The following is a 27,653-nucleotide window of genomic DNA, read 5'->3' as shown; positions in this document are numbered from 1 at the left end:
GGACCCTGGCTATGAGCACTCAGATGCTTTCACCCACAGAGGAAAAACAGGGAATAAAACTGCTCTTCCATTATCTGTGTTCTCTATTCGTCCTTGATGCAGAGCAGTGATAAAAACACTCAAGCCGAGATGGGAATTGCACTTTATGGTGTAACTCGTGCTTCTTGGAGCAGGCTCGGGGTCCGTCAGGCCGGTGTGGGTTTCCCTGCAGTGGAGGGGTTGCGGCACCGCTGTGCTGCCGCAGCTCCCGGTGCCGGGGCGGCCGTGCCGAAGGCCTGTGCCGCCGCCTACAACTCCCAGCAGGCAGCGCGCCGCACGGGCGGCCGTTCCCCCGCACCGCCCCCTCGTGCGCGCGGATCGGCCGTTGTCCGTTCAAACTGGCCAATAGCGGCGGGGCGGTGCCGGCCACAGCCAATGGCGTGGCGAAGCGCGGCGGGGCGGGGCCGAGGGGGTGGTGCGGCGGGCCAATGGGCAGGCGGAGCGGCAGGTATGAGATGGCGGCGGGAGCACCGGCGTCCGGCGGCCGCAGGTAGGAGCGGGACCCAGGCACCCCTCGCCCCGTCTCGGCGGCGCCCTCTCCTTGGCCTCCCACCGCCGTTGTACGGGTCGGGCATCCCGCACCAGCCGGCGGGCGGGCGCCGGTCTGTGCGCACCAGCCCGCCCATTGCAGCGCTGCCCGTGCGAGCCGCGCCGTCCCAGCTGCCGCGCCGCCCGCCGGTGCCCCGGCACCTTAACGGAGCTGTCGGGCTCAGTGTTCCGGCGGCTCCGGAGCTCGGCCGAGCCGCCGCGGGGGTGGCGGTAGGACCCCGTGTCCCCGCGATGCCCGTGTGCCCGGGGCTGTGCGGCGGGGAGCGCTCCCCGCAGCGTCCCGGTGCTGCATTGCGGGAAGCGCCGCCCGCTCCTCTGCGGGGACAGATCCCGCCCCGGCACGGCGTGTTCCCGGGGGGGACAAGGCACCGTGCCCGCCGTGCGGCTCTGCGGGGCCCGCCGCGTCGGCTCGCCGCTCCCGCAGCCGCAGAGCCCGCGCCGAGCGCTCGGCAGTTGCGGGCTTTGGTAGGGTGATGGCACTATACAGACTGGCTTCGCCTTCAGCCCTCCTTTCCTTCGCTTTGTCCCCTCTGCCCGCGTTATTCTGGCGCGCCAAAGGCGATGTCAGCTGCACGTAATCCACCTTTAGCTCCCAATTCTGTACGCATCACCATTCTGTTACTGCTGCAATAAAGCAGCAAGGACTGCATGAGCACCTCGCTACAGCAGTGCCGTGTTGGATGACTATTAAAAAGCTGCAGTATCTTTCTTTTCCCCTTCTGTTTTTTTTCTCCCCCTGTATGTGTGGTGTGTAGCTGCAAACTGAGTATCCTTTGAATGGTAATTCTTGTCGATAAATAAATGCAGTTTATTTATTTATTTATTTATAAGAGGGCTGATGCCTCTTACCCAGCCTGATTCACAGTGGTGCCATCCTGCTTGCTGCTGAGTGGGACCCATCCCCATGGCACTTGCTCTGCTGATCTGGGGACACTGCTGTGGTGCCTGGGCTGGGGCACAGCATTGCCCTGGAAGGAGGGATGAAGAGATGGTGCTCATTGCAGCCTCTTTGGGCAGGGGGTGCCTAAAATGCTGGACGTGGTAAAGGGATGTGTATGCTTAGTACAGCTGATACTTAAAATGCCTTTTTGGATAAAGAATTTGTAACATGGCCTGGATCAGCCTAAATGACTAGATTTATTTTTTTTCTATGTTGGCAGTTGTCCTTAGGATGTATTCTCCTCTTTATCCCCCACCCTCCAAAAGCAATTCTGTTAATGCAAAGCCTGAAGTTTTCCTCCAGCACTGCCTGTCACCCACAGGTAGCGCTAGAAAATCGAGCTCTTGCTTTGCTGGTCTATCACCACACAGGCCACAAAGCTTGCTTTTTTTTTTTTTTTGTGCTTTTGCTCCCATTTCCTCATCTGGAGAGAAGTGCAAGTTAGCTAGTAAAGCCTGTGTGCTGTGTGTGGTATTACAGCACGCTGACTTTAGGACTGGAATTAAAAAGCTGGTTGTCCTAAACTCCTTACCAAATGTTACTGAACATGACAAAAGATGATTTGTGTGGGTCTCTCTCTTTGTGGTCTCTCTAACCTCTGCCTGGGTCTTCATAACTGAGAATGAAGATTGCACCCTGCCAGAGTGCTCAATTTCAAAAGAGAAACATCTGTCTGTTTAATGAATGCATTTAATGTCCGACCCAAGCAGTGCCCAAATGCTTTGCCAGGCACTCGTGTCGGCCATTTGATATGGCAGGGATGGAGTGAGTGGAAGGGAAAAAACAGTGGGGCTGGAAAAAGCCATAAAGCATCTTGCTAAAACAGCTTGATAGAGTGGCACTGCACAACTGGACATCAAGAGCTTACATCGTAAACAGGTTATGAAAGGAGACACAGTTGCCATCTGTGTTTTACTGGAAATAGCAAAATGTTCGCTGTAAACATGACTTAATGGCAAAAAATCAAAGTGACTTGCTGAGGGTCAGGCAGAAAAAATGGTTGATTTCAGAGTAAAAGCCAAGTCTGAACACATGGCTGCTTTTCTCTGAAGAAAGCCCGGGAGGTGGGGGCAATCTCATTCACACATTCCCTTTTCCATAGCTCTCATGAGAATCTTTGAGACCTAAACTCGTGTTTGACCCCATACTCAGTCCAAGTCCTGTGAGGTTTGCATCTGAACGGAACTCAAGGCCATGTTGTATTTGCAGTATTTTTATATGTTTGCATGTAACACCCTGTCCTGTTCCCATCCAGGGTGGGATGGGCTTTGACAACAGGATCCTTGTTCTGCTACCCTTCAGTTTATTGTGTGTGTGTGTGAAGGGGGAGCATTGCTTCCCACATAGCCCAGAGCAGCGTCTGGGTCTCCCTGCCAGCCTGGCCATTGCCTTGTTGCTGTGTGCACATTTACATGCCTGTGAAAATGTCACAGAGCTTCGTTATCACTCCTTTAAAGGTGCCTGGGCATTTAGCTCAGTCTGAAACTGAAGCACTGAGTGCTAGACGCTGCTGGGAATCAAATGCCTTGTCCTAAAGGTCAAAAGTCCTCAGTGTGTGTTGATTTAATAAGTGACATGAACAGATGGGAAGGAGATGGGGACAGCGTGGAAATGTTGGCTAATGTCAAATGGTTACACTGAAGTCAAGTCCATCTTGGAAATACTGTCCCTCTGAATGTTAGGTCAGGCTCCTTGTCACAGCTGAGCCCTTATATGTGCCAGTTGTTTTGGGCCTGTCTGGTTCTGTCGGATCTCATTTCCACTTGCCCCCCAGCTGGAGGCAGGAGCGGGGAGCCGAGGCCCTTTCCTTGCCCTGTGCTCGGCTGGGTTGAGGCACAGCCCCGCTGTTGCCAAAGCTGCACTGTGATCCCAGGGACTGCCACCACGGGTTCCTGTGTCCCCAGGTCACGGGGGCTTGGAGTCAGCATGGGCAGAGAAGGGAGGGGAAATGTGGCTGCTTGCTGGGATAAATAGGATGAAGTTTTTCCAAGCTTCACAGGTCTGGTGTGTCCCTGACCTCTCATCCTGGTGATGCATTACACTTACCGTGGTGTCCGGGCCCTTTTCTCCAAAGTGCAAAACCCTCATTCCTCGACTCCTGGCCTTTCTCACCTCTACACTAGGTAATTGCAATTAAGCCATCTAGAGTTTCCTCATAAATTTTATTTTCAGAAACTATAGATAGCGGGGAATGTGATAAGCTGCTTAATAATTGCCTGCCAGCTGGCTTACAGGAACTTTTAATGTGTTTGCTTTTGGCCTATAAAGCTCTAATAATTTGGACTCCAGCCAAAACATCCTTTCTTCTTGAGCAGTAATGTGGCAGCTCTGATTTTCAGAGGCAGGAATTTCTCAGGGGAAATGGCATTAGTTTTCCTTTTTGTTTTTCTGGAGCTCAAATTCAAGGTTGAAACATAGCTTTATGGTTTGGGACTTCCATATGGGCATTCCTACAGCCCTTCTTGCAGGCTGTGTTATAGCAGGAGACAAGCATGCTGTGCCTTGGAGAGCAGGAAGCCTTTTAGGGAACATCCTCACAAGCTCTTGGGGGTTCCTGGAGCTCTCCTCACGCACATGCCACTCTGCATTCTCCTGAGTGGCCCCTGGAGCTTGTATAAATATATCACAGTTCCCTGGGCTCTGCAGTGGGGCAGAGTTGAGCCAGACAGAGATGAACTGTCAGGCAGGATGTGAAGAGAAGCTGTATCTCACCAGAGTTGCATAAAGTGACACTGTAGGTTATTGTCATCTGAATTCTGGTATCTGTGTACAGTATTCCAGTTTTTGACATCCTAGCCTGCCCAGATCCCCTTGAAAAGCCCTAGGCCCTCATCCTGCTCAGTTTGGTGAGTTAATTGGGCTGCTTTGTGTATCTGTGTCTCCCTGGTGCTGCATGCTGTGCTGCTCTGTGGCGGGCCCAGCCTGTTTATCTGAGTGCTCGGCAGCCCTGACCAGATGTCACCAGCTTATTTAAATGCTGGCACGTATCCAGGTGTTCCTCATCACAACTCCAGCTCGTAGGAGTTTACACATCTGGAGCAAGGGATGTGGCCTCTGACATACTCAGTGGTGTCTGCAGAGGGTTGCTGATGAGGAGGGATTTGATGTGCTATCATCCTTTGCAAACCCCACTGTGATACAAAACACAGATGCGAGGATGCAGCTTGTTCACTGCACCTCTGGAGCGCTGTGGAATTACAGAAGTGTAGTGAACAAAAGCAAGAGCTGTAATTCCTGGATACCTTCATCCTCTGTATTTGCCGGGCTGTGACTACCAAACCTCACCAACAGTACTGTGAGGAGCTGGCTGTGAGTCCTGGCTCAGTGTCCTCTCAGTGCACAAAAAGCAACTGCAGTCAGGCAAACCTGTGAGTGCTGCAGCACACTGTACTCAAATTGTGGTGCTGTGCTCAAGCACCAGTCTACCAATTGATGGTGGCACGGGATTCCCAAATGTGTTCTGAGCACCAGCTGGTGCTGCCAATTTTGGGTATCATCCTGTGGGAGGCTTTAGGAAAACATCTGTCCTGCCTTGCTGGGTTGCTCTGAGTTCCCAGACTGGTTGCTACAATAGCTTGTTAACTTTGCTGTGTTGTTTTTGTGAAATTGCTTGATTTTTGTGTCAGAAGTAGACCTGATTGTTATGAGTTGCTGTTTATAGATGGTAGTTGTGCTCTGACCTGGACACTAGCTTGGAGCTACTGGACTGAGAAGCTTCTAGAAGGTGTGTCTTTGCTGGTCTCTGAACTCCATTTCATCCTGCCTCTGGAGGATGCCCTAAGACTGTCACCTTCAAGAACAAGGGTGACAATCAGAGGTGCATGTGGCAAATTTGGATTGCCAGAGGCCAAGGAGGTATAGGCAGGACTGAGCCATGCCTGGCTTCCATCCAGTATACTCAACATGGGGAAATAAAGAGGATAAAGACAGTTTAAAATGAGAAGAGCAAGGGAATGCTATCATTATTGGCAACTGGAAAGTACCCACCAGCACACTGGGGATACAGCAGACATGTTTGGTGGGAAATGGCTGTGGGGCTTCCTCAGGCTGTGTCCCACCCCGCAGTGAGGGTCTGGATGTGCCACACGGTGCCCTGTGGCACTGCCAAGCTTCTCCATCTCCCTGGCACTGCTGGCCTGTGTCTGCCTCACCGGCAGCTCCCAGCCAGGGCGTGGGGCTCAGCTCTCGCCTCCTCAGCCCCATGTCCCAGCCATCCCTGCCTGACGGCTTTCAAACCAGCTCCTTTATGCTCAGTCCCATGTCACCCCATGTGCAAAAGCTGGATTTCTTCTAAATGTCTGCAGTGTGACCTGATTATTTTTCCTGTCCTTCCTCGCCCTCCTTTTTAATAGTGTCTACAGAAAAGCTGGCAGAGTTCAGTTATATCAGTCATGCTGACTGATAGTGCTGCCTCTTCTCTTGGGATTCCTTCTCTTTTCTGTCCCTGCAGCATTCATTTCAGATTTAGCTATCAGCCCTCTGAAGACAGGGTATTGCCTTTGTTCTGTTTGTTCAGCACGGAGCACAGCGGAGTCCCCAGCTGTGACCGAGGTTCCCAGTGCCACAGTGATAAAAGTGAGCACATCAGTAACGAGAGGAGGCAGCTGCTGCCATCTAAAAAGATTCAGTTTTGGTGCTGGTTTCAGTGAAATCAGGATTGGATCTAAGGCTCTTCTTCTATCGCTGCTCCCAGTAGGAGTTTATATTAAAATAGAGACACAAAAGCATTGACAGTCATGAGAATCAGAGCAGCATTCCTATTTAACACTGTTCGACTCTGTTAATCTGATCTTAAGGCAGACATGTGAGCTTGCAGATTTTTAGTGTAGAATTACTGCATTTCTGGTGGTAGCTGCCTTTCTGCAATTTTTACAGGGTCTTGGGTAGCCAGTTGAGCCATCACAGAGTGTGGGAGCACCCAGACCTGGGGTGGTGGCGCTGGGAAGGAGACTTGATGAGGAGCAGCAGTGAACATGCAGTTCTCTCCAAGGCACCCCTTGGTTCTTTCCCTCCCAGCACTAGAAGGCATCTGGATGCTCTGATGTTGTGATGGCTGATTGAAGTACTGCTTGATTGACTTTAAAATATTCCAGTGGCTATTATTAAAAATATCACAAAGAATCACTCAGGTCAAACTTGAGAAATTTCATGCTGAAATGCAAATTTCTTGATGTTTCACATGTATCAAGCTGTCTTGCTACTGCTGTTTTCTTTGACGCTGGTAATATATTGCATTTTCATTTTCTTCCAAAGCACAGATCCCCACCCCTCCCAACCCTTTTATCTTTTCAGATAGGTCCATCTCCTCCAGGTTCATGTCACAGATGTGTAGCCAGTGTTGGCAAGATCTACTCTGAGTTGTTTATTGACACAGAATTTGAATTCATTGATGATAGCAGTGACAGGGATAACCAATATACCTGGTTTCTAAAAAGTCGCCAGGAGTTGCATTAGTTCCAGGTTGTTGAGCAGAGGCCACCATAAATAACAGCAGCTTTCTTAGCCAGCACCTTGCCATTTAAATTGTATATTATTATCTGGTTCTCATAGTCAGAACGCTGAATCACTCTGTGTAAGCTATTTAAATGTGAAGAAAGCGAAGCAAAAATTGAAAAGACAGTGATATCTCATAAGGCTTACTTGTGTCAAGGCTAGAGACAGTAGGCAGGAACTGGCACCCACTGTGCTGTGCACTGTGTACTCATCACAAAAGAACTCTGCCCCTGAAGACCTTATGAGTATAACCCTGGGCAAAAAATACTCTGTGTTTTTCTTGACATTTTTCAGAGGCTTATCAGTCATGCTAGGAAAAGTCAGGGTGCCAAGTGTGAGGCCTGAATGTGATCTTTGTTACACCATCTTACAAGAATGTCAGTCTGAAGTACAGCCCTCAAAGCAACTTTAACTGTGAAGTCTCTTCTAATGTCTCTGCAGTCCATTCCCATTAGACTACATTTATTTTTTAATTCTTTTTTAATCTAGAAAATAATTTGTCTTCTAGTCCTTTTGTTCTTAAAATGATTCCATATAATTCCACTATGGTTCTTTCATCTCTTTGCAAAATCTGGGATGGCTCCTATCTGGCTCTGGAAATACTGTCTTCAGACATCCTCATTAATTGATTCCTTACTCTGGCACAGCACAGGAGGCAATGCTACTTCTTCCTCCCTAGGGAAATCCAAGCCTGTGAGCATCTGTCCCATGTCCCTTTGTGCTTAGCCAGGCAGAGAATTGTTCGTGTTTTGTGTTCTTCAGCACTGCCTGCTTATCACCATGTTCTTAGTATTTGGTACCAGCCTGGCTCTTTCCTATAATCTAAAGATTTTGTTATTATAGAGGGTGATTTTCTCCTATTTTCTGCCTTATTTTCAAAAGCTCTTTAATCCTTTCACTCCTATACAGTAAAAATTGTCTGCTGTGGTGTGTCTGAAGCATAGGGCCTTGGTGATGACATACAAAGTGTGCAAAATGGCACTGGAGATGGATTTTGTCCGCTGAATTAGAGACACGTAAGGCTCCTCTGAAATCTTTAGCCTTCAGTGTATCCCCTTTCCCAGCCAGACAAACACAGCTGATGCCTTGCCCCAAAGGTACCTCCTCCTTCTCTTTCTTTCTTGCCTTCTGTTCTCCTTATGCTCTATTTCCTGCTTCTTGGACCTTTCTTCTGTCACATGTGTGGATTTAGACCAATATCAGAGCTGTGAGAGCCACTAGAGCAGCTCCATCTCACCTATCTGAATGCAAGCTTGCTGCCATGTGAAGTTATCTGCCTGCTTGCAGAGCTCTTGCACCGCAGGTTTGATCACCAGGTTTCAGCAGTTAAAGTCTCATTTTTGTCCTAGTTTCCAAGGCATTTCCCTGGCCTGGATCTAGTTACCTTAGGGATTAATTGATCCATCATGATTTTGACCTCTTGCACCATCCACTCCCCATGAAATGATGGGGCTGTCATGCCTGAAGCAAAAACGTTGTGTGTGACAGACAGCTTTCTTTGTGACTTGGCTGGGATCACAGGCTTTGCCTCTGAAGGATACTAGAATGGCAAGAATCTCAGCACAATATAGGACCCATTTTTTTTTAATCTGCTGTCTTAATCACAACCCTATTAGAACAAGGTTTTATTATTCATTGGGATTTGATTATATTCATGAGACTGGAGAGGAAGCTATTTATTCCTTTACTTTATTGTCTTTTGACATGTCGTAAAGCAATCTGAGATCACAGCATATAGAAAATATAACTCTGTAATTGGAAGCAAGGCAAAAAAAAAAGCAATAAACTCCATGAATACATGTTTGTCTCCCCTTTACTGCTGTTATATAAACTGTGAGTGTAGGTAGAGTACATCCATCTCTCTTTTTTAACATGAAAACAGCAGATGGGGCACATGGCTCTTTCTGAAGGTTATGGTGTGTGCAGCAGTGAGGATTGGCAGGGTTATTGTGTGTAAAGCCAGTGGGGGCTTTATCTTTGCTCAGAAATAGGGGCTTGCTTCACATTTCCATTTTGATTAGCAATAATGATACAAAAGCAAATTTTCTGTGTAAGGAAGAGCTGCTAATAAAGTGACCTTTCAAAATGAAGTAGCTCATTGAAGTGCCATATCACAATAAGCGTACACAAGGCTGGTCCCAGCTGCAGCAGTCAGGGAAACTGCACGGGAATCCAGAGAAACGTGGAACAGGAATCCTGAAGTGGATGAACAGCACATGGTGGCACAGTAATGGTAGCAAGGAGCAATGGCCAGGTGCTGTTTCCAGCTCTGAGGGGCTGATCTACTTGCTTTGTCTTTGAAAGGATCTGAAAGTGTGAAAGGCAAGTGCTTCCAGCAAGGTTTCTGGGCACAGGGTGGTGCAGTTAAGGGACTTGGCCATTGTCCTGCCAGTGCTGTAACATCAGTTGTGCTTGGATGCTGTTGGGAATGTGTTTGCCTGGCTTTACTCATGGTAAACACAGGGTAGACTTGGAACTATTTCGTGGATTCCTCTTGGATACAGGTGGAAAGCACTTAATACCACGCTGGTCCTGATTCAAAACCCTGGTTTCTATGTAGGAATTATTTGCAGTTAAACTCCAGCGACGCAGCCTTTGGCAAGAGACATGAATCAATTTGTCCAGCTTTTCTTTTCTGTTTTGTCCCTGTGTGAAGGCTGATGCCCAGTGTGTGCCAAGGGGGCCTTTCAGACCCAATAATGCGCCCTTGTGTCTCGTAGCATGCGTGGAATTTGCATAGGCTGTGCTGGGACAGGCAGGTTTCTTTTGTTGCTGGAAACAAGGAGCAAGTTCTTTTCCCTGTCTCTGCTTCCTAATGCCTCTTCAAAAGCTCTCAGCACTCATGTAAGAAATTTACTTTTTTCTATTTATTTTTGCATTATATGTTGTTGGACTTTGTGCGACTTCTAACACAGGCTGTGCAGAGAAGCCGTATCAGTCAGTGCTAGTTGACAAAATTGTTTAATTTTCTTTCTGTGAATCCAGATATCTAATTGTCAGAGGGAAGAGATAATCTGTGATGCTTGATGTAACTGCTTCAAAGTATTTGCATATCTTCTCTGTGGGGAAACAAAACTGCTAGTGAGTGAATAACAGTGCACGGATCATTGCAGGCAGGGTCACTGGGCCTATACACTTGCTATTAACCCTTCTCAGGATCTGTATTGCCACAGAATGAGTTGTCATGGGTTTCAAGCAAAGGGCTTGCTCCACATTATGGGCAGAACTGGCACTTGTTTGTGCATTGTAGCCCTATGCAATGAAATGTGAATATGATCAGATCAATTGGCAGTTGCTTTTTGGCAGCTGATACCAAATTGTTGCATTTTGGTCTTGATTTATTGCAGATAACAAACTGCTGAAAAACTGGCTGGGAGGTGCTGAGCAAAATATGGCCCCCATTTGGAGTCAGCAGTGTGCTTGCTGGGCCACTGAGCCAGGCAGCTGGGAGCCCTTAAGAGCTTTCTAAAATTTTAGATGACCTGGCAGATTGCCTTGCAGTCTGCCTTGCAGACCTTCTTCCTCTCCATCCTCTTGAAGGGCGTCTTTGGCACCCATGGAGAGCAGTGTAAAGGGGAGGGGGTTTGCTGTGGATTCTCACGATGCAAGAGTTGCTGAGAGCTTCATTTCCTCTTGTTTCAGCAAGTATCTTTCTTCTTGTGGAGCCTGAGTCCCAGCTTCTGTTCGGTTATGCTGATCAGGCATCCTGGAAATCCTGGAGATAGTCTTTCAGTCAAAAACATAGAGTAGCTCAGATAACTGTTGGGTTCACAGACAACGTGTGGAGGTGGGCTGGAGTTCAGGTGACTTGCCAGTATGTGCTTTGATGTGCTCCTGTCATGAGCTACTGTCAGCTTACATCAGAACAGGAAGCTGCTGAGGTCTCTGAACTAGCAGTGAAGTGTTCTCTTTCTTGAGCCAGGGGATGTGAGGTTCAGGGGGCTGCAGATGTTTTTGGTGGCAGCTTGTTGAGCAGTGAGTAGGGATGCCCAGCATGGACTGAACACAATGGCACGGCCTCCACCCTTCAGCAGGGAGGAGAGGAAGATGAAGGTGCTCCAGTCTTCTCTAGAAAAGCCTGTTTTGAAGAGAAAGCCTTTATGGGCTTAGGGGTGTTCAGCAGAGCACTCACTGTCCTGCATCTGCATCTAAGGGGCTGATGTGATCCCTGGTACATAAGCACAGCATCCCTATTAAGTGTGCACTTGGCAGCTGCCCTTGGAAAATGATGTCCAGTGAGAGCTCACAGCTGAGGATGGATGTAAAAAGAATGGAAAGTATTATATAAGAGCTAAAGAATGATTAAAAGATTGGGGAATGTCACAGGCTGAACACACACAATATGTGCAAGCTGAGTGGGTAGGCATCCTCCTCCCAGAGCCCTGGAAGAACTGCACATCCATTCCCAGAGCCAGGCTGTCACTTTATAGCTGAGTAAGAAATCAGGACAGTAGCTCATGACTGGAGAATAATGACACTAATCCTCACCTTTAAGTAAAAGAGTGGAGGGAGAAGCAAGCTGGGCAACTCTAGCCTGTGGGCTTGACTTAAGAAACATGAAAATGTTTGGAACAGTGGTGGGAAGACAGTAATGGAAGACCTAGAGGTAGATGGAAATTGGGATAAAAGTTAAGTGTGAGCATTAAGAGTGCTGATTAACATGAGATATCTCTTTGATAACTCTTTGATTTGATTTTCTACATGGTAAATGTACCAACCCTCTGGTAGGGTTATGTACCTGTTCGAGATAACTCTTGGAGCAGTGTCTCAGGTGCATCCCTTTTCCCATGCCACATGAGAAGCTATGAAATGAAGAAAGAAGGTGTCAGTAGAGAATAGGGAGGGCAGATTAAGGGCATTAAGGGATGACAAAGAGATAAGAACTGGATGAGCTGAAAAGGGGTGATCTAGGTGTAAAGTTAGTAGGGGTTCCTCAAGGACAGATCTTGCATAGTTCATGATTGAGAATCATGAACTATGCAAGATCAGACTGAGAGTGAGGAGCTGGCAGAGAACAGTAACCAAAGGGTTGGCAGCACTGGGAGCATTTGACCACACCCACAGCAAAACTGACGGTTCAGTGTTATTGCACGTTTATGACCTTAAAAACAAAGTCCTAGGACATGGGAACTATCTATTTGTTGATAGAAAGGTAGGTATGATAGAATGGCAATAGGAACTGATGAGTGTAAGCTGGCCATGAAAAATTTAGATTGTTTTTCAGACTTTTAGGCCACTGGGAGTGAATTTCTGGGAGGAAGAGAGGTAAAGCCTAACTTATTTTTGACTTAAAGTAATACGTTAATGTAAAATATTAGGTGTCATCTCTGCCAGAACTAGTATGATGTAGATACAGTGAAACAAGTAGTAAAGATGTCGATGTAGTTTTCACTGGGTGTTGCCTATGTCATCATCACGCTGTGGAGTGCTAGTCTTAGGCTGTGTTGTACCAAGAGTCCAGAAATTATTTTGCTCCATAGGGAAATGTAACTGTGCTGTGCTGAACACTCACCCAAGTCAGACAGTGCTGTTGGTGTAGACTGGTAGCTCCTGTGTCAGCAGATGTCTCCTTCAGGGCAGACCAGCTGGCTGTAAAAACCAAAGTGATGAGGAGTTACTGTATTTTTTTTTTCCTCTTTCCCTTTTTTCAGAGATGCCATCTGCAATTTTGTCATCTGCAATGACTCCTCCCTCCGCAGCCAGCCGATCATCTTCAATCCCGACTTCTTTGTGGAGAAGCTGCGCCATGAGAAGCCAGAGGTGTTCACAGAGCTGGTTGTCAGCAACATCACCAGGCTCATTGATTTGCCTGGGGCAGAGCTGGCCCAGCTCATGGGAGAGGAGGACCCAAAGCTGCCCGGGGCAAACAGCACAGCCTCTGGATTTTTTCGTTCTCTGATGTCTCTGAAGCGCAAGGGTGAGTGTGGATGGCACAAAGGCTGGTGCCCACCTTTGAGTGACGCTGTCACCATTTGTTACACTGAGTTTGCAAAACTTTCAGCCCGTAGTTTTGAACTTGTGGAAGGCTTAATACTATGGTTTCATAATCTCTAGGGATGCCATTTCTAGAAAGGAGCAAAACAGGCCAGGAAATTGATCCTGGCAATGCCCTGCCCTTTGAGAATAGTTCCCCTTGTTCTGGGATTATTGCTGTGGTGTCTGTCAGGCTTGCCTCAGTGGGTCAGCTGCCCACTGTGCAGCTCAGAAATCTGTAAGTATCTTCCATCCAAATGCTAGTGCTGCTCTGGTCCACATCCCAATCCAGTGAGGCAGTGACAAAGCTCTGCAGACTGACTGATGAAGCCAAATTTCAACTCAGGGAGATGACATATCTCCCTTTCTCTCTTAGACAAGCATTCCACTGGAGTTTGCTTCTGCTAAACTGACTATTCTTATCTTCTCTCAAGTTCAGCTGTCTTGCTTGTGAAACATTAGCCCCAGGCCCTTCACAGAACTCTTCTTTTGAGCGTGGTTGTGTTCAGATCCTTTTCTCTTCAATGGCTGGCATTTACCACTCTGGTTTGTTGAAAATAAAAAGGTGTTCTGGGTGTGTGTGTGTCTTCTCCCACTTTTGCCCACACTCAAGGGAAGCCTGGTTCTCCTGATAAGTTCAGTTAAACCTTCTCACTCATCTAGGCAGAAGCAGGCTCCATCTGGGCCCCTCACATTCCTCCTCAGCTCTGGTTTCCCAGCTTAGACTGGCTGGCTGCTGGCAGAGAAGCTGTGAGCTGCCTTCAAATGTTGGCAGCCTGAGGTTGAACACTTCTGATTAGTCTTCCCCTTCCTTTGAGCAGTTCTGCTATTGTGAGTGTCTCAGAGAAGGGAGCTATTGCTATGGCATAGCTACAGCTTTTTTCTGTCTTCAACCATTATATAATTTCACTTAGTGATTCTGATTATACCAAGCCTATTCCTCCACTGTGTTTCATAAAGACAAGCTTTGCAGCCCCACTGGTCAGGCAGAATTTTCTGGTGGCAGTTTCAGCCCTCCACTTCTGTCTGACTCATCAAGAATCCTGGTACATTTACTCACCTTAGGAAAAGAAAAGTCTTCAAGTCCTTTGGCATCCTTAGATGAGAATTACCATATATTGCCATGACTTACTTTGCTGCTCCACAATAACAGGTCTCTGTGCTGCCCCTAAACTGCAGTTAGACTGTGCTCATACCTGTTATTGCTTCTCCCTCTTCCCAGAGAGTAGCAGACACCTTAAATTCAAGCACTTGCCACTTGCTCACAAATAAAAGTGAGTGAGTAACCAAATTGAAAATGTCTTCTTAGTGTGTATGGAACCCCCCATGTTCTTGTCAAAACCTTCCAGCAGGGGCTGGTGAGCCTTCTCCAGCTCAATTTTTTTATTAAATTATCTGTACTCTGTTGGGAGCACTGCTCTTATCAGAGCTGACATCTCCTGCTAACTCTGTTCCCCAAGAGCTCTGCTTTCCCCCATTCACATGTCTCCGTGGCCGTGTGTCACTACAGCTAGCAGATGTTTCCAAGTCTGCTGGCTGCACTCCCAGGCTGCAACAGCAGTGTCTCCCAGCATTGACAGGCACTGTCTGTGAACTCCTTGGCCAAAGTCTGAGAAAAGAGGTTTGTGCCTACAGAGAAAATCAGTTTCGTGTACTGTGTGTTTCATCTTGGAGCCATCATTTGTTTTTCTTCATGTTATAGACCAGCTACAACAAACAAGTTTTATTTCTTCAAAGCCAGAGGCCAAGGACCATGGAGCTCAGAGCTGATCAAACTGCAAATGCTTACAGCTTCTTTGAGCATCAGGAAACTCAGTCTCATGCTGCTGCTTAGTTTCAGAAGCAATTGTACAATAACATCTAAGCCTTTGTAATGCAGCATCCATTCTCCAGACATGTCTTTCAAGTTTCTTTGAGAATCAAATTCTCATTCAGATACCAGCTTCTGACTTCAAAACTAAATCGAATTTGTCAGGCCCTGCATGTCTCAAGAAGATGTATTTTCCTCATCTATTCCTGGCCACTGTTGATTCTATCTGTTGAATGTCTAATGAGTTTAGTTTTCTTCAAGGACAAGAATCTTTTGCCGATCATTCTCTCCCTTTGCACTCAAACCTTTCAGATCTTTGGTGTGGATCAAGAGCTTGCATTGCCCTCCTTTCTCTTGCAGGACTGAAGCATGTGCTTTATCAGAGTGAGGTCAGAAAGTTCTTGATTTAACAGAAGGCTGGAGTTCCTGGTGGCTTATCATGTATTTCAGAAGTCCTGGAAGAAAGCAGAACATTCTTCAGGCGGAATAAATTTAGTTACACAGGATGGCTGCTAGAGAAGTGCATAGGGTTAACAGGTCTCCCTCACATGCTGTGAGCATCAACACCACAGAGCAGGAAGATCTGTAGTACAAGAAACCAAAAGCAAGTAAAATCAAAATGACATATGAGAGGGGAAAAAAGGCAAGAGAAAGTTTGTGGGGAAGATAACTTTTATCAGACCAGCCCATGCATTGCTTGGATTACTGGGCTATCAGTTGTAGCAGTAAGGAGGGAAACCTTCAGTGCAAATGGTGCAGATGTCCAGCCTGCCCTCAGAAGTGACCCATGTTCCTGGCACTCTGGCCATGGAGAAAGGAGGAATATTCTTTTCTTGTATCTCTTTGAAGCCTAAGTACCAGGGTAGGACAAAGCAGCTCTGTACCTGGTTCCAGTTCTCAGTCCCAGTCAGCATGTTGTGGTACAGTCTGTCCAGTATCTTGTCTCCAGTCCAAACCTATACTCATCTGAGGGAAGAAGTGTGGTGCCCAGAGTTCTGATTGCTGCCACTGAAGTGTCTGGGAGTTGTCTCCACCTTCTGAAGGACAGATCATACTGGCTGCGTGTGTTGGACAGAAAAATCCATTCAGTAGCAAGGTTGCATTTATTAGAAAACACTGTCCTTTGGATAATCACTGTCTCACCTGGGAAGTTCCTTTGTGAACAAGAAGAGTATTCTACATTGGTTCAACAAATGTCCTTCAGTTGAATGGATTTCTCATCTAATGTTTCCTTCCCTGCAGGGATCCCCTTCCTTTCAGCTCAGTTGTTTCCATCTTCTGGGACTATAACCTGTGTTATTTACTGGAGTTCTGGAGCTGCAGCTCATGCCCAATCTCATTCCCATGAGATGGGAACAGACTTCAAGAGAGGAGCCCAGCTTATTGCTTTGCTACTCTCCTTCTGCCTTGTTCAGCTTTACTCAGACCAGGGCAGCTGACATGGAAGAGAGATTCACTGGGATGGGGAAATTCCATGCTTTACCCATGCCTGAAAAGGAAGCTAGTGTGAGCCAGTCAGAGTATGTCTGCTCTCCCCAGTAAGTGCTTATTTTCCTCTCCCTCAAACTCATAGCTGCAACTCTTCTTTCTGCTCCACTTCTTGTCAAGCCACAGTGAGGATTAATCTGGACATTTCTTTCATGGTGTGGAGTGGCCAGTGTGGCAGGCACCAGGCTGTCCAGGCTCTTACATCTGCCTTTCCCACTTTGCTCTTTTTGTGAGGTCTGGGCTTGCAGATTCTGTGCCATTTTAAACTGAAGCATCTCTTCTGGTGTTGTTTTTTCTTCAAGGGCTAGAGAATATTTGCTTTAGCTGATAAAAGCTGTAATTAAAGTGAGGTAAGAAGCACGGATGATGAAGCCCATGTGAGTACAGCATGGTGAGATGAAGTCACTTATTTTGGAGTGTTTGTGATATCTCACATCTGTGAGGGTCCTTGTGACCTTCACCCTTAACATTTTGGGGCGCTGCTGTTTGCATGTTGAAACCCTGTTCTTTGGGGAGCATTAATTTCTGTGGCTGTGGGTTCTGAGCTGCCTGAACAGGTTGTTTTCTGTTCTGCAGAGAAGGGGGTGGTGTTTGGCTCACCGCTGACAGAAGAAGGCATTGCACAAGTTTCCCAGCTAATCGAGTATCTGCACAAGAGTAAGTGCCTCTGTTTGCTGTCTTCCTATCCCCGTGGGCATCTGTCTGGCCCACCTCAGGTCCCTGGTGCATACAGAGTGACAAGGTCTGAGCTCTCCAGCAGCAGGAGTTTGGGACTGTGCTGGGCAGCTGTTCCCCAGAATTGCCTAGCAGATATGTTGGTCTATTTCCCTCTGTACAAGGACTTTCTGTACTGGTGGGAGACAGCTCGAAGTCATGCCTCTGAATGCAGTTCACTGTGGTTTGCTGTCCAGCTCTGGAAAGAGGAGCTGCTTTAATAAGAAGGTGGGAAATCAGCCTCTGATTATTCAGTGCCCTTTTTTTTCCCCTCTGCTGAGCAGATCTAAGAGCAGAAGGCTTGTTTCGAGTGCCAGGCAACAGCATCAGGCAACAGATCCTAAAGGATGCTCTGAACAGTGGTACTGATATTGACCTGGACTCTGGGGAGTTTCATTCCAATGATGTGGCCACCCTACTTAAGATGTTCCTGGGTGAATTACCAGAGCCGCTGCTGACACACAAGCACTTCCATGCCCACCTCAAAATTGCAGGTGAGTGGGCAGCAAGAGGCAGCGGTGGGCAGAAGGACTGGAATTGGCCTAGAAAGCATGCTAGGCTGTGAAGTGTATTCCTCAAAGGCAGCCTTAGAAGGAATCTTCCTGCCACCTCAGCCTGGTGGTGGAAAGACAGGAGCTGATTAAAGAATCAGACCAAGTCTGTCTAGACCATTCTTCTCAGATGCCACAGTGGTAAAGCCCACAGTGATAACCTGGGTCTCCATCTGTTGTATGTCCAGGGTTCTGAGCAAGTTGTGGTTTCTATGCATTTAATAACTGTTATTGAACTACCTTATATGAACTTGCTGCATCTTGCCTTCAAGCCATCACAGCTCTTAGCAGCTCTGTTGTTCTGTGGGAGTTGTAGCATAGATTAACACATCAAGTGGGGAGCCTTGGAGCTCAGGGGAAGAGAGATGGAGGGCCAAGAGCTGTGCAGGGGTTTATAGGAGATCTGCATATGAAGAGGAAGGGATAAGCAGTTGCAAGAGACTGCTCTGAAGGAAGGTAATGAGTGTCCTTCATGTTCTGCCTTGTGATTTGGCAGACTTGACGCTGTTTGATGAGAAGGGGAACAAGACCAGCACTCCAGACAAAGAGCGCCAGATCGAGGCCCTCCAGCTGCTGTTTCTGATCCTCCCCGCTCCCAACCGCAGCCTGCTCAAACTGCTGCTGGACTTGCTCTACCAGACTGCCAAGAAGCAGGACAAGAACAAGATGTCTGCCCACAACCTTGCCCTCATGTTTGCACCCCACATCCTATGGCCCAGAAATGTGAGCAATGCCTCAGTGTCTGTGGGTGGGATATTGCAAGGTAAAAAGCAAAGGCTTGGCAGGGGAAAAACAAAAGTTTGAGAAGGTTGAGTATTGACACAATGATGTGAGGGTTGGAGGCTGTGATGGAGAGGTGGGAGCTTCCTGGCAGGACTCAGTCCCAGCGTTCAGCCTAGACCTGCCATGAGTCTCATTTGCAACTTATGCATCTTCTTTTTCAGTCAAATTGAAAGCACAGCACAGTCATGCTTCTTCTTAGAATGTCAGCTCCAGAAAAACTTTACATATCTCTTCAAGTTTTCTTATGCTGCTGGTGAACTGTTTTGCCTCAGAGTTATCTGATTTTTCTCTGAGAGCAGCTGTAAGCTCTGCCTGCCTGTCATCTCAGAGCAGATCTCCTGCTGGGGCACTGTGTGTGTCTGTGTCCCAGAAGAGACCCTTCCTCCTCCTCCCCCCCCCTCTAATGGGTGGCCGTGTCCCCTTGCCAGGTGACAGCAAATGACCTTCAGGAAAATATCACAAAGCTAAACAATGGAGTGACCTTCATGATCAAACATTCTCAGAAACTCTTCAAGGTGAGTGTGCTTTGGCATCCTGCTCTCCTGCCTCCATCACCAGCAGACTGAATGCCCCTTGTCCAGACAGATCCCACATGCTGAGTGTGTATTCTGTGGGCTCACTTCTGCAGTAGGAGAAGGAGACTTTGTACCAGAAACCATTCCAATAGTGACTGGGGAGGAGGCCTTTGCTGGGCAGCAGTGCTGGAGGTGGCTTTGCCGGGGCAGGTCAGCAGCACGGTGCAGTGTAACACTCCCCTCTGCTGGACAGCAGCACCTGCTGCCCGGCAGCAAATCTGGCCCCGAGGGCAGGTACACACCGGGCTGCACCCAGGCTCTGGCAGGGTGAGGGAGTGGAAGGGATTTGTCCTGCCTCAGTGCTGCCAGGAGCAGAATACCTGATGCATGCACTGGGTTGTTTTGTTGGGAATTTCTCTGCTAGTGGTCATCAGCCCACTGCTGTTACAGGCACTGTCCAGCTCTGAGGAGGGTGCTGGGTGGGACAGTCAGGAGTGTGGGACTTTCAGCTGTTCCTCCAAGGAAACGTTTCTACAACAGACAGTCTCGACTTCTCAGGGCCTTCCTGGTCACTGGAGACATCGGCTCACTGCAGAGTCCTCCCGTGGAGAGTTCCCCTTCTGCCTTGTCTGGCCCCAGTTTGGCCAGCTCAGAGCTGGGGCAATTACTTAGAGCAGGGTTCCACAGGAACTTTTCCCTACTCTGAGTTCCACTTGTGCTGAATGTCTGCCTGTAAAGGATACTGTGAAGGGGAGGATACTGTGACGGGGATACAGGGAGAGGACATGAAATTCCATGGCTTTGTTTGCTCAGGTGGCTGAGTCTTGATACAAGTGGCTTGTGTTGTGTGGTTGAAAAGCAGCTCTTGCTGGAGTTGCCCCAAGAGCAGAGATGTTAAACACACATTTGGCCTGTTCTCTGCTCACAGGCTCCAGTGTACATCCGGGAGTGTGCCAGGCTGCACTATCTGGGATCCAGAGCCCACACATCAAAGGTAAGGCCAGCCAGTGCAGCCTGCCCTGCGTGAAAGGGCAGAGGCTGTGATGCTATGAATGGATCTTTGTGAGTGATAGAAGCTGAAAACAAACCAAGTCATGAAAGAGGATCTGTCAGAGGGCAGGAGCAAGAGAAGCATATGGTGTGGTAGTGCAGGCGGCTGCATTAGGGAAATTGGACAGAGTTGAAGCATCTGTTAATCAAAAGCACAGGGAAAGAAAGCTACGAGCCCCTGTTTAGCAGCAAACCTGCTCCCTGTGCCCAGTACATGCAGCACCTGCTCCTTCACAGGGCTGGTGCCTTCCAAACAGACGGACACGCCTGCTGCCATGGCCAGGATGCTTGGCAGAAGTGCTGAGATAAAGGCTACTTGCTGCCACTGGGACAATTGTGTCTTGCCAGCAAATGCTTCCCTGCCTCATGTAGCTGCAGAAGAGGGAAGATGCATGGCAGGGAGCTGCACTGACCCTTCTCAAGCCTGGAAGGGCTTCTGCAGCTCGCATCTGGGAGGGGAGGGAAGAAGCAATGGGGTCACCTTTGTATTGCTGTCACCTCTTCTGGCACGGGGCCTGCTGATGCAGTGCTGCTGCAGAGGGGTAGGGAAAGCAGAGTCCTGTGCTTTCACTGGGGGTGAGGCAGCTCACGAGACTCTCTGGGCTGGCTCAGATGGGTGGCTCGTTGGGATTAAAGCATGGCAAGCGGCTCCTGTCTCCGCTCTCCCAGGACGACCTGGATTTGCTGACGTCTTCTGGCTCCAAGGAGCTGCAGCCCCTCAAGTCTCAGAAGCGAAGCCGGCTGGACTCCTGCCATCAGGAGGAGACCCAGCAGCGCACTGAGGAGGCACTGAAGGAGCTCTTCCTGCACGTCCACAACATGCCTGACTCTGCAAAGAAGAAGAAGCTTATCCGGCAGGTAGTGTGGGGAGGAGAGGTATCTTGGGGTGTGCTTGTCAGCACAGTCCTGGGCACAGGGCTAAAGACAGGGCCCTCTTGAGAGCTGCTCCTAATTCTGGGCAGGCTGGGGAAAGTGGGTTCTGGGCTGTGTAAGGGGCAGAGCTGTAAGAAGACAGGAGGAGGAGGTGTCCTGTATGTTGCTGTCCCAAGTAGCACTTTTAAGTTTGGTTTTTCAAGCTAAGGACTTTCTAGCCAGCAGTTTCCCAATCCTGATCATGGCCTTGTTGAGCTTCTTCCCTCAGGAAGGGAAAAGTTTCTTTCCCTGTGGCCTGCAGAGAGTGGACAAACTGGTCTTGTGGTCTCAGACAACTTGCTGCACCAGACAGACTGGTCAATAGCACCAGTCGTGGTTGCCAGCCTCCAGCTGCTGCCCAGCTTCTTTCTGCTCCCAACATCTGCCACTTTTGGTTAATCTGGTAGCCAGCACCTTTGCACCCAAACTCCCTGTAATCCTGGGTGGAAGGTGTGGCCTTGCTCTGCTTTCTTCCTCCTGCAGTTCTGAGCTGCTCCTCCATTTTAGGGGGTGAAGGAGAGAAACGGAGTTCTGGGACAGCAGGGAGAGCAGCATTTAGCAGCAAGGGACAGGTATAACTGTGCTAACATACTGCCCTCATGTTTCCTCCCAGTTTAATAAGCACCCAGCTGCTCTGACTCCTGGATCTGATGTGCCCACATCCCCAGCACCACGACGCGCCCGCTCGCGCTCCTTCAGCGGCCTCATTAAGGTGAAAGCAGCCTCTGACCCTTGCTCTCCGCTGTGAATCTCTGATGTTGCTTTTTGCTTCTGCCTTGCCCTGCCTCGAATGAGACCCTCAAAGGGTAGGGACTCCTCAAAGTATTGCCTGCCAAACAACACAGATCCACTGGGGCAGAAAAGGCAGCAGAGTGACAAAAAGCCTTGTTAGTGTAAAGTGTAATTATCTTGAAACACATGGCTGTAGGATCTATGCATCCTTCTGGAGAATTGATTGCTTCCTGAGATGAGATGAGGATTGACAGGGAGCTGGTCATGAAGTCTAGCATGTTAGCACGGGTTTTAGCACATTATAGGCTGCCCTACAGCAGCATGTCCCTGACAGGCTGGGCTCCTGGCCAGGCCCCAGGTCAGCTCCCAAACTCTTTACAATCAGGTGGGCTCAGCCTAGTGGTGTGGTATTTCAGGTGGTTCTGCTTTGCAATCTTTGTCCCAGCTTGGCTTCCTTTTTTTCTTTCCCAGCATTCAACTGCTTCCCAGCAAGGCATCCTGCTCCTTCCCTTTCTTTTTTACTTTGCACTTTAAGCACTAGCCAACAGCCCTTTCTTCTTACAACAGCGGAAAGTTTTGGGAACTCCAGTTATCCTGGAGAGGAAGAGCAGGGATTCCACTCCAGAGCCTGTGCGCGTCAGCAAAGAGAACGTCCAGCTGGTAAGAGCTGCTTCCAGCACCACTGAAGCTGCTGGTGGGGAAGTGTGTGTGAGGGGAGTTAGAGTGCAACTTCAGCAATCCCTGGGGAGCTGTTCTCTGCTAAGAGAAGGGTTCCAAGTTTCTTCTGTATGATAAAATAAGGTCCTGAGAAGCTGCTCTGAGGAGAACAGAGCAGATGGCAAGGGCAGTGTCCGAGCAGGGATGACAGCACTGGACCTCTACTCCAGTTTTGTTTCTCTGGCTGTGTCCTGCCCTGGGGCATTGTCTTGTGCCCCCTTCCCTCTCTCATCCTCCTCCACAGGCTGTACAAAGCCTGCTGCCTGTATGCAGTAGGGTTGTCCCAGACAAACCAAGAGTGGATTTGGGTGATAGATGCTCTTTGGTGGTACAGGCTGCTCCCAGGGAAGGCTGTGGATGCCAGTTCATTCACCAGCTTTCTCCTCCTATTGCCTTCTCTTGTCCAGTTACAGAAATGTGGCTCTCCAGCTCATATGTCCCAGGCCAAGCTGAAGTCTTTGGAAGGCCAGAAAGAGGTGAGACACTTCCCCTTACCCCCATTCCTCTTCCTGCAGGGAGCCTGGTGTGTTGAAGCCTGCTGAGGTGACAGCACACACTCAGGGCTCAGGGACAGCTGTGGTGCCCCAGCTCATAGCAGTGTGCTCAGCTGCAGGCAGGTGACATGCTGGAAGCCAGACCCTGAGGGGGCTTACAGCCCTCCTGCCTGTGACTTGGCAGGCTGGATGTTGCAGGAAGCAGAGGGGAGCTGGCAGCACAGCATGGTGCTAACAGCCTGTCAGGGTGGCAGTGGGACAAGAGGTGCAGCCCAAGACCGACTGCTGTGCTGGCTGCTCTCTGCTCTCTGCCTCATCTCGAGCTTTAGCAAAGGTGTGAGAGGCCGACACCAGGGAAGGGTCCTTGCAGGGGGAGAATGTCAGCCTTTTCTTGCATGGTATTCTGTGTCCCAAGCATTCAACTGGTGCCATTCTGTGCTCCAGGGATCCTGCAGACGCATGCGAGCCCGCCTGCTTTCCAAGGATTCCTCCTCCCTCTGAACCGCCTGGCACCAGCGCATGGATGGGGATGGCCCCGTCTCACAAGCTGTGAATGTGCTGCACTGAGAGGGGAGTGCTGCAGGCTCACAGCATCCCTCACCACACAGCAGCGCTCCTGAGACTGGACCTTTGCAAGGATTGCAGGGATTTGTTTCTGTATATAAATTACATTTCATTCTACTAAGGGGCAAACCACTATCTAACCAAAACCTGTGCAGCATGTCTGACCTGCTGGCTCTGGGAAGAGCTGGAGTGCTTGCTTACAAGGAGAGCCCTGTTCATTGCAGGGCCCTGTGTGCATTCCCAGCTTTCTTGTAATGTTGCTAGGCTGTATTTTTTTGCTTTTCTGCTCCGAGTTTTTAACATGTTGGCTTGTTTTTGCTTCCTTCCCCCTGTTAGCAGTGAGAATGATGGGCTGTAACCCTTACCCACATCCTGACATCCAAGCTTGCCTCCAGTCCTCCTCTGGAAGCATTCCCTTCTCTGCTGCTTCTTCTTGGTTCCATTTTGCTCTGCTGTTTCCCAGGGGCTGAAGTGCACGAATGGTACAGAGCATGGGATGGGCCTGGAAGGAGAGGCTCCAGATGCCATCTTTTCAAGTAAGGCCAGGGGAAAGCAGCTTCCCCAATAAACTCATGCCTCTATTTTAGCTTGAGCTGGAGGCAGCCCTTGCTCACTGCCCTCATGTTTCAGTGGCACAGTTCTGAACCAGGAGTCTTAGCTTTGTGCTCACTCAGAGAGGCTTAAGCTGAGGAGAGCAGGAGGCTGGCAAAGGCTGTCTGGGGCAGAACAGCCTAATCTTTGGAAGTTAAGGTGCCTGGGGCAGGCAGAGTCTTGTGGCTGTGTGTGAAAAACAGTGTGAGAGGTGAGAGAGGGCTCCATCCTTTTTTGATCTGCTGCAAATGGTGCCAAAGGCTTTGACTGAAGAGATGTGGATGGCTGGTAGGGCAAGTGGCTGATTAGTCATTAAACTGGGGGAAAGGGCTGAAGCTGGGTTCAGCTCTTTGGTCTGAGCTGCAGAAATGAGATGAAACCTGCTAGATACAGGATAAGCCCCAGTCACAGCTGGCCAGTGTCAGCGGTCTCGTTAAGCCAAAGTGCTCCAGTAAGCCAGTCTTGCCAAGAACCTGTCTGCAAGCACTCTGAGGTAGGAGACACACAGGGTAGCTACTGTGAAATGAAGATTTAATCAGCTGGGGGACCATCTAAACACTTCTCAGCCCTTCTCAGCAAAGTAAATAATCTCTGGAATCCAATTATATTTGTCTTCTAATCCTTAAGAACCAGCAGCCAGCAGGAGTTAGAGCTCTGCTCTTGACAGCTTTCTGAAACAACTGGTGGCAGGAGGTGTGAATATTGGGATATGAGCAGGGAGTTCAGTCTGATTGGCTGGAGCTGTCAGAACAGGGCATTGGAGCCCTGTGCAACATAGCTGGAATTTGTCACTTTTTTAATGGTGAATTTTTTTAAAGATACAAATCCTCGTGCTGCTCAGTACAAAGGGTGGTTTTTGGTACTTTATCAGGGATGCTTGTCCCCAGTCTGACCCCAAGTTGGAGCCTTGAAAATATAGGGGGTTGGGGGACTGTAGATGTGTGAGTTGGGAGTTGCTGGTGTTAGGAGCCTCTGTCACAGCAAAGAAAGAGCTGTGGTTCTTCAGGGACCAGACTGATGGTGATGCTGTGAGGAAGGGCAGAGGCTTTTTGCTGTGGTAGTAGTATGTGCTTTTTGGATGTGTCAGCAATCATTCCCTCCAGAGGCTGAAGCTGTCTGTGTGCTTTTCTCCAAAGGGCACCATGTTTTTCTGACTTCACTTCTGCCCTGTCCCTGCAGCCTGCTGTTAGCAAGACCTGAGAATCTCAGCTTTGCCTCTGAGCAGAGATGAGGCACAGACAAAGGTCAAATGGCAGCACAGGGAGAGCTGGGTCTGCTCCTGCTATCTCTGCTCTTTCTTGCATGGGGGCAATTGCTGGGTGAAGCACTTGTTCACTGCTCCTCTCCCCATTGTCCCTACTTGGCATATCTCATATCCCTCTGTAAGGGTGACTGCTTGGCAAGGCAGTCTTGTACCTGAAATTAGATACACTGCTCCCATACAGATGGGACAAATGTTGCTCTCCACTGTCCCCCCTTACTGATGGCTCTAGCTCAGGGGCTCTCTCTGGCTTCTGGCACAGCTGAGATTTGTTCAGCTCTAAGAAAAGTTACCTAAGGGGCACTGGCCAGGCCCTCTGCATGTGTCACATGCCTTACCTGCCAAGGGGGTGGGTGCTGTCTCCAGTCCTGGGAGGGGTTCAGTGCCCTGGGCTTTAGTCTATGCTGCTGGGCTTGCCATGTGTGGCAGATTCCACCCCAGGACCTTGGCTGTTGCTGTCCCGATGCATTCCCGCTGTCTCCCAGGCACGGGAGAGTTTAGTTATGCTTGGATGTGTCTCGTTTGTCTGCCCTGTGCAATGACTCATGAGGATGCTTCTTCCCAGAGCAGCCGCTAACTGTTCCCAGAGTCTATCATTTCCAGAGTATTTTTAATCTTTGTCCTTATTTATATATGCTATGTCAGTACTGTTGCAGACTGTTGCCTTTCTGTGTGTTATGTGAAAACACCACATTAAATGCTTTTATTTTTAGTGGGTTTGCTTGGTGGCTTAAGCAATTTCATTGGGACAACAAGGACTCCCATCCACCTTCAAGAAGAAGGAAATGTCTGCTTCAAAGGCCAGAGCTACTACTCTTAAGTGTGGGGGTGCTTGGTCAGGTGCTGGCACTAGGGCTCGAAAGCCTCTGGGATACTTGCATGATACAGGGTGCCCAGACAGGCTGTCTTTCCCTTGGAAGTATGAAGTTGGACCTCTTCTTTTCCTGTCTTCCCCCTGCTGTCATCCAGGGTGATGGGAAATCAGGTTTACAAAGAACACTTTATATAAATAATGGATCAAATGAATAAATTTTTCTCTGTAGGGCCATTCTTCTCTTGCCACTCTTGGCTGCTGAGAGAGGATGCTTTCTGCTTGCATTTTCTTTTCCTCCTTCTTAATAATGGCGTCTCAGATTTTATGCAGATTATTTCTCTGTGAAGTTCTTCCACGTTTGAAATGCCCTGGGCTCGCCTGCCATAGCTCAGACACTCATTAACATCCTCGCCATGCAATTGAAAAACAAGCAGGAGAAGGAGCGCGTTTGAAAGCGGCGCTGCCTTCCTGCGGGCTGAGCCCCAAGGCAGCCCCCTGCTCCTCCATGCTGCACTTGGGTGTCATGGGGATGGTGAGCCCCATCTCCCTGGAGCTCAGGCAGCGGGGCCGATGGGCCTCTGTGCACTTCAAAGTGGGCACGAGAGTCCGGAGAGACGTTTCTCTTCTTGAGCGTGTTGAACAAAGGAATGCAAAAACTCACAACAGCTATCTTCAATACTGAAAATCCAAATATCGCCCCTCTCATAAGCTGTGATTCAAAGTGACAGCTTTATCTGGCTTACATAATTCAAAAAAATGAGTAGGTTTTGGCTTCTGAAGCCACAATCCAAGCACTTATGCTTGACTGCAAATGGAAGGGCAGTAGCCATTGGGACCAAACACTGGGTGAAGGTGTATATTTAAAGGGGGATCACTCATCTCTCAGTGTGTTTGCTTTGGCCTGTTGGTATGTGTGCACAGCAGTGATGTTACAAAGCAAACAAGCAGTGCTCACCTTCATGTCATTAAACAGTTTTTATCTCAAATTGCACAGCACAGACTTGCAAATAAGTTCTTCAGGGTGTCACTGCTATCTAAATCAATTTTTGCAAGTTGTCTTGATTTTTTTTTAAACTGCTCTGCCCTGGTTTGGAGTTGAAATAAGATATTTTCTCTTTCTTAAATTATCATGTGTAGCTGGGAGCTGTCATGTTGCTGCTGCATCTCACTGCCTAGGGCAACAGTGTAGACAAAAAACATGACTGTTGCTAGCGACAGATATTGGCATCAGCCAGACCAGTTATCAGGCTTTACAATCTCATTGGCTTGGATTAACTAATATTTTTTCATGGAGTGAATAAATTACCATGTTTAGTTGTGTTTGCTCATCTCCCAGTGAGGGTTTGTGTTGAAGCTCATAAACTGTTCAGGCACGTAGGTGCCAAGATCTCCGTGCTGGGTCCCACACTGACCTTACACTTGTGGCTCAGAGTGGGATCTCAGCTGGCACTGCCTCTCTGGCCCCATCCTGTCCCAGCCCAGCTTTGTTCCTGGGGAGTGCCCACACATGAGGAATGTGATGGGGATGTTTTGGGGCTCCTGTGCAAGGAGCTGCTGCCCCCACCCATGCATCACAGGGTGATGTTCAGATACTTCCCAGCTCCAGCCTTCAATTTTAGTCTGGGTCAGAGGGAGACAAGCTTTCCTTTCTCTGCTGAGTCAC

At 48.8% G+C, this 27,653-nt stretch overlaps 1 protein-coding gene across 2 annotated transcripts; it reads left to right on the top strand.

The window, feature by feature from the left end:
* Positions 1-467: 467 nt before the first annotated feature.
* Positions 468-25,893, top strand: ARHGAP19 (Rho GTPase activating protein 19). Of its 2 annotated transcripts, none has more exons than XM_064716401.1 (12): positions 468-529; positions 12,673-12,938; positions 16,869-16,949; positions 17,291-17,500; positions 18,054-18,280; positions 18,769-18,855; positions 19,784-19,849; positions 20,575-20,763; positions 21,431-21,529; positions 22,117-22,209; positions 22,674-22,742; positions 23,205-25,893. In XM_064716401.1, exons 1-12 carry the CDS (start codon positions 468-470, stop codon positions 23,259-23,261), a joined length of 1,506 nt encoding a protein of 501 aa, XP_064572471.1. In that variant the 3' UTR covers positions 23,262-25,893. The 2 variants fall into 2 exon arrangements, with proteins under 2 accessions (XP_064572471.1, XP_064572472.1); XM_064716402.1 differs by lacking the exon at positions 468-529 and adding an exon at positions 9,800-9,865.
* Positions 25,894-27,653: the final 1,760 nt, after the last annotated feature.

This window comes from Zonotrichia leucophrys, chromosome 6 (genome assembly GCF_028769735.1).
Source record: "Zonotrichia leucophrys gambelii isolate GWCS_2022_RI chromosome 6, RI_Zleu_2.0, whole genome shotgun sequence".
Taxonomy (NCBI): domain Eukaryota; kingdom Metazoa; phylum Chordata; class Aves; order Passeriformes; family Passerellidae; genus Zonotrichia; species Zonotrichia leucophrys.
This window is presented reverse-complemented; position numbering and strand designations above follow the sequence as displayed.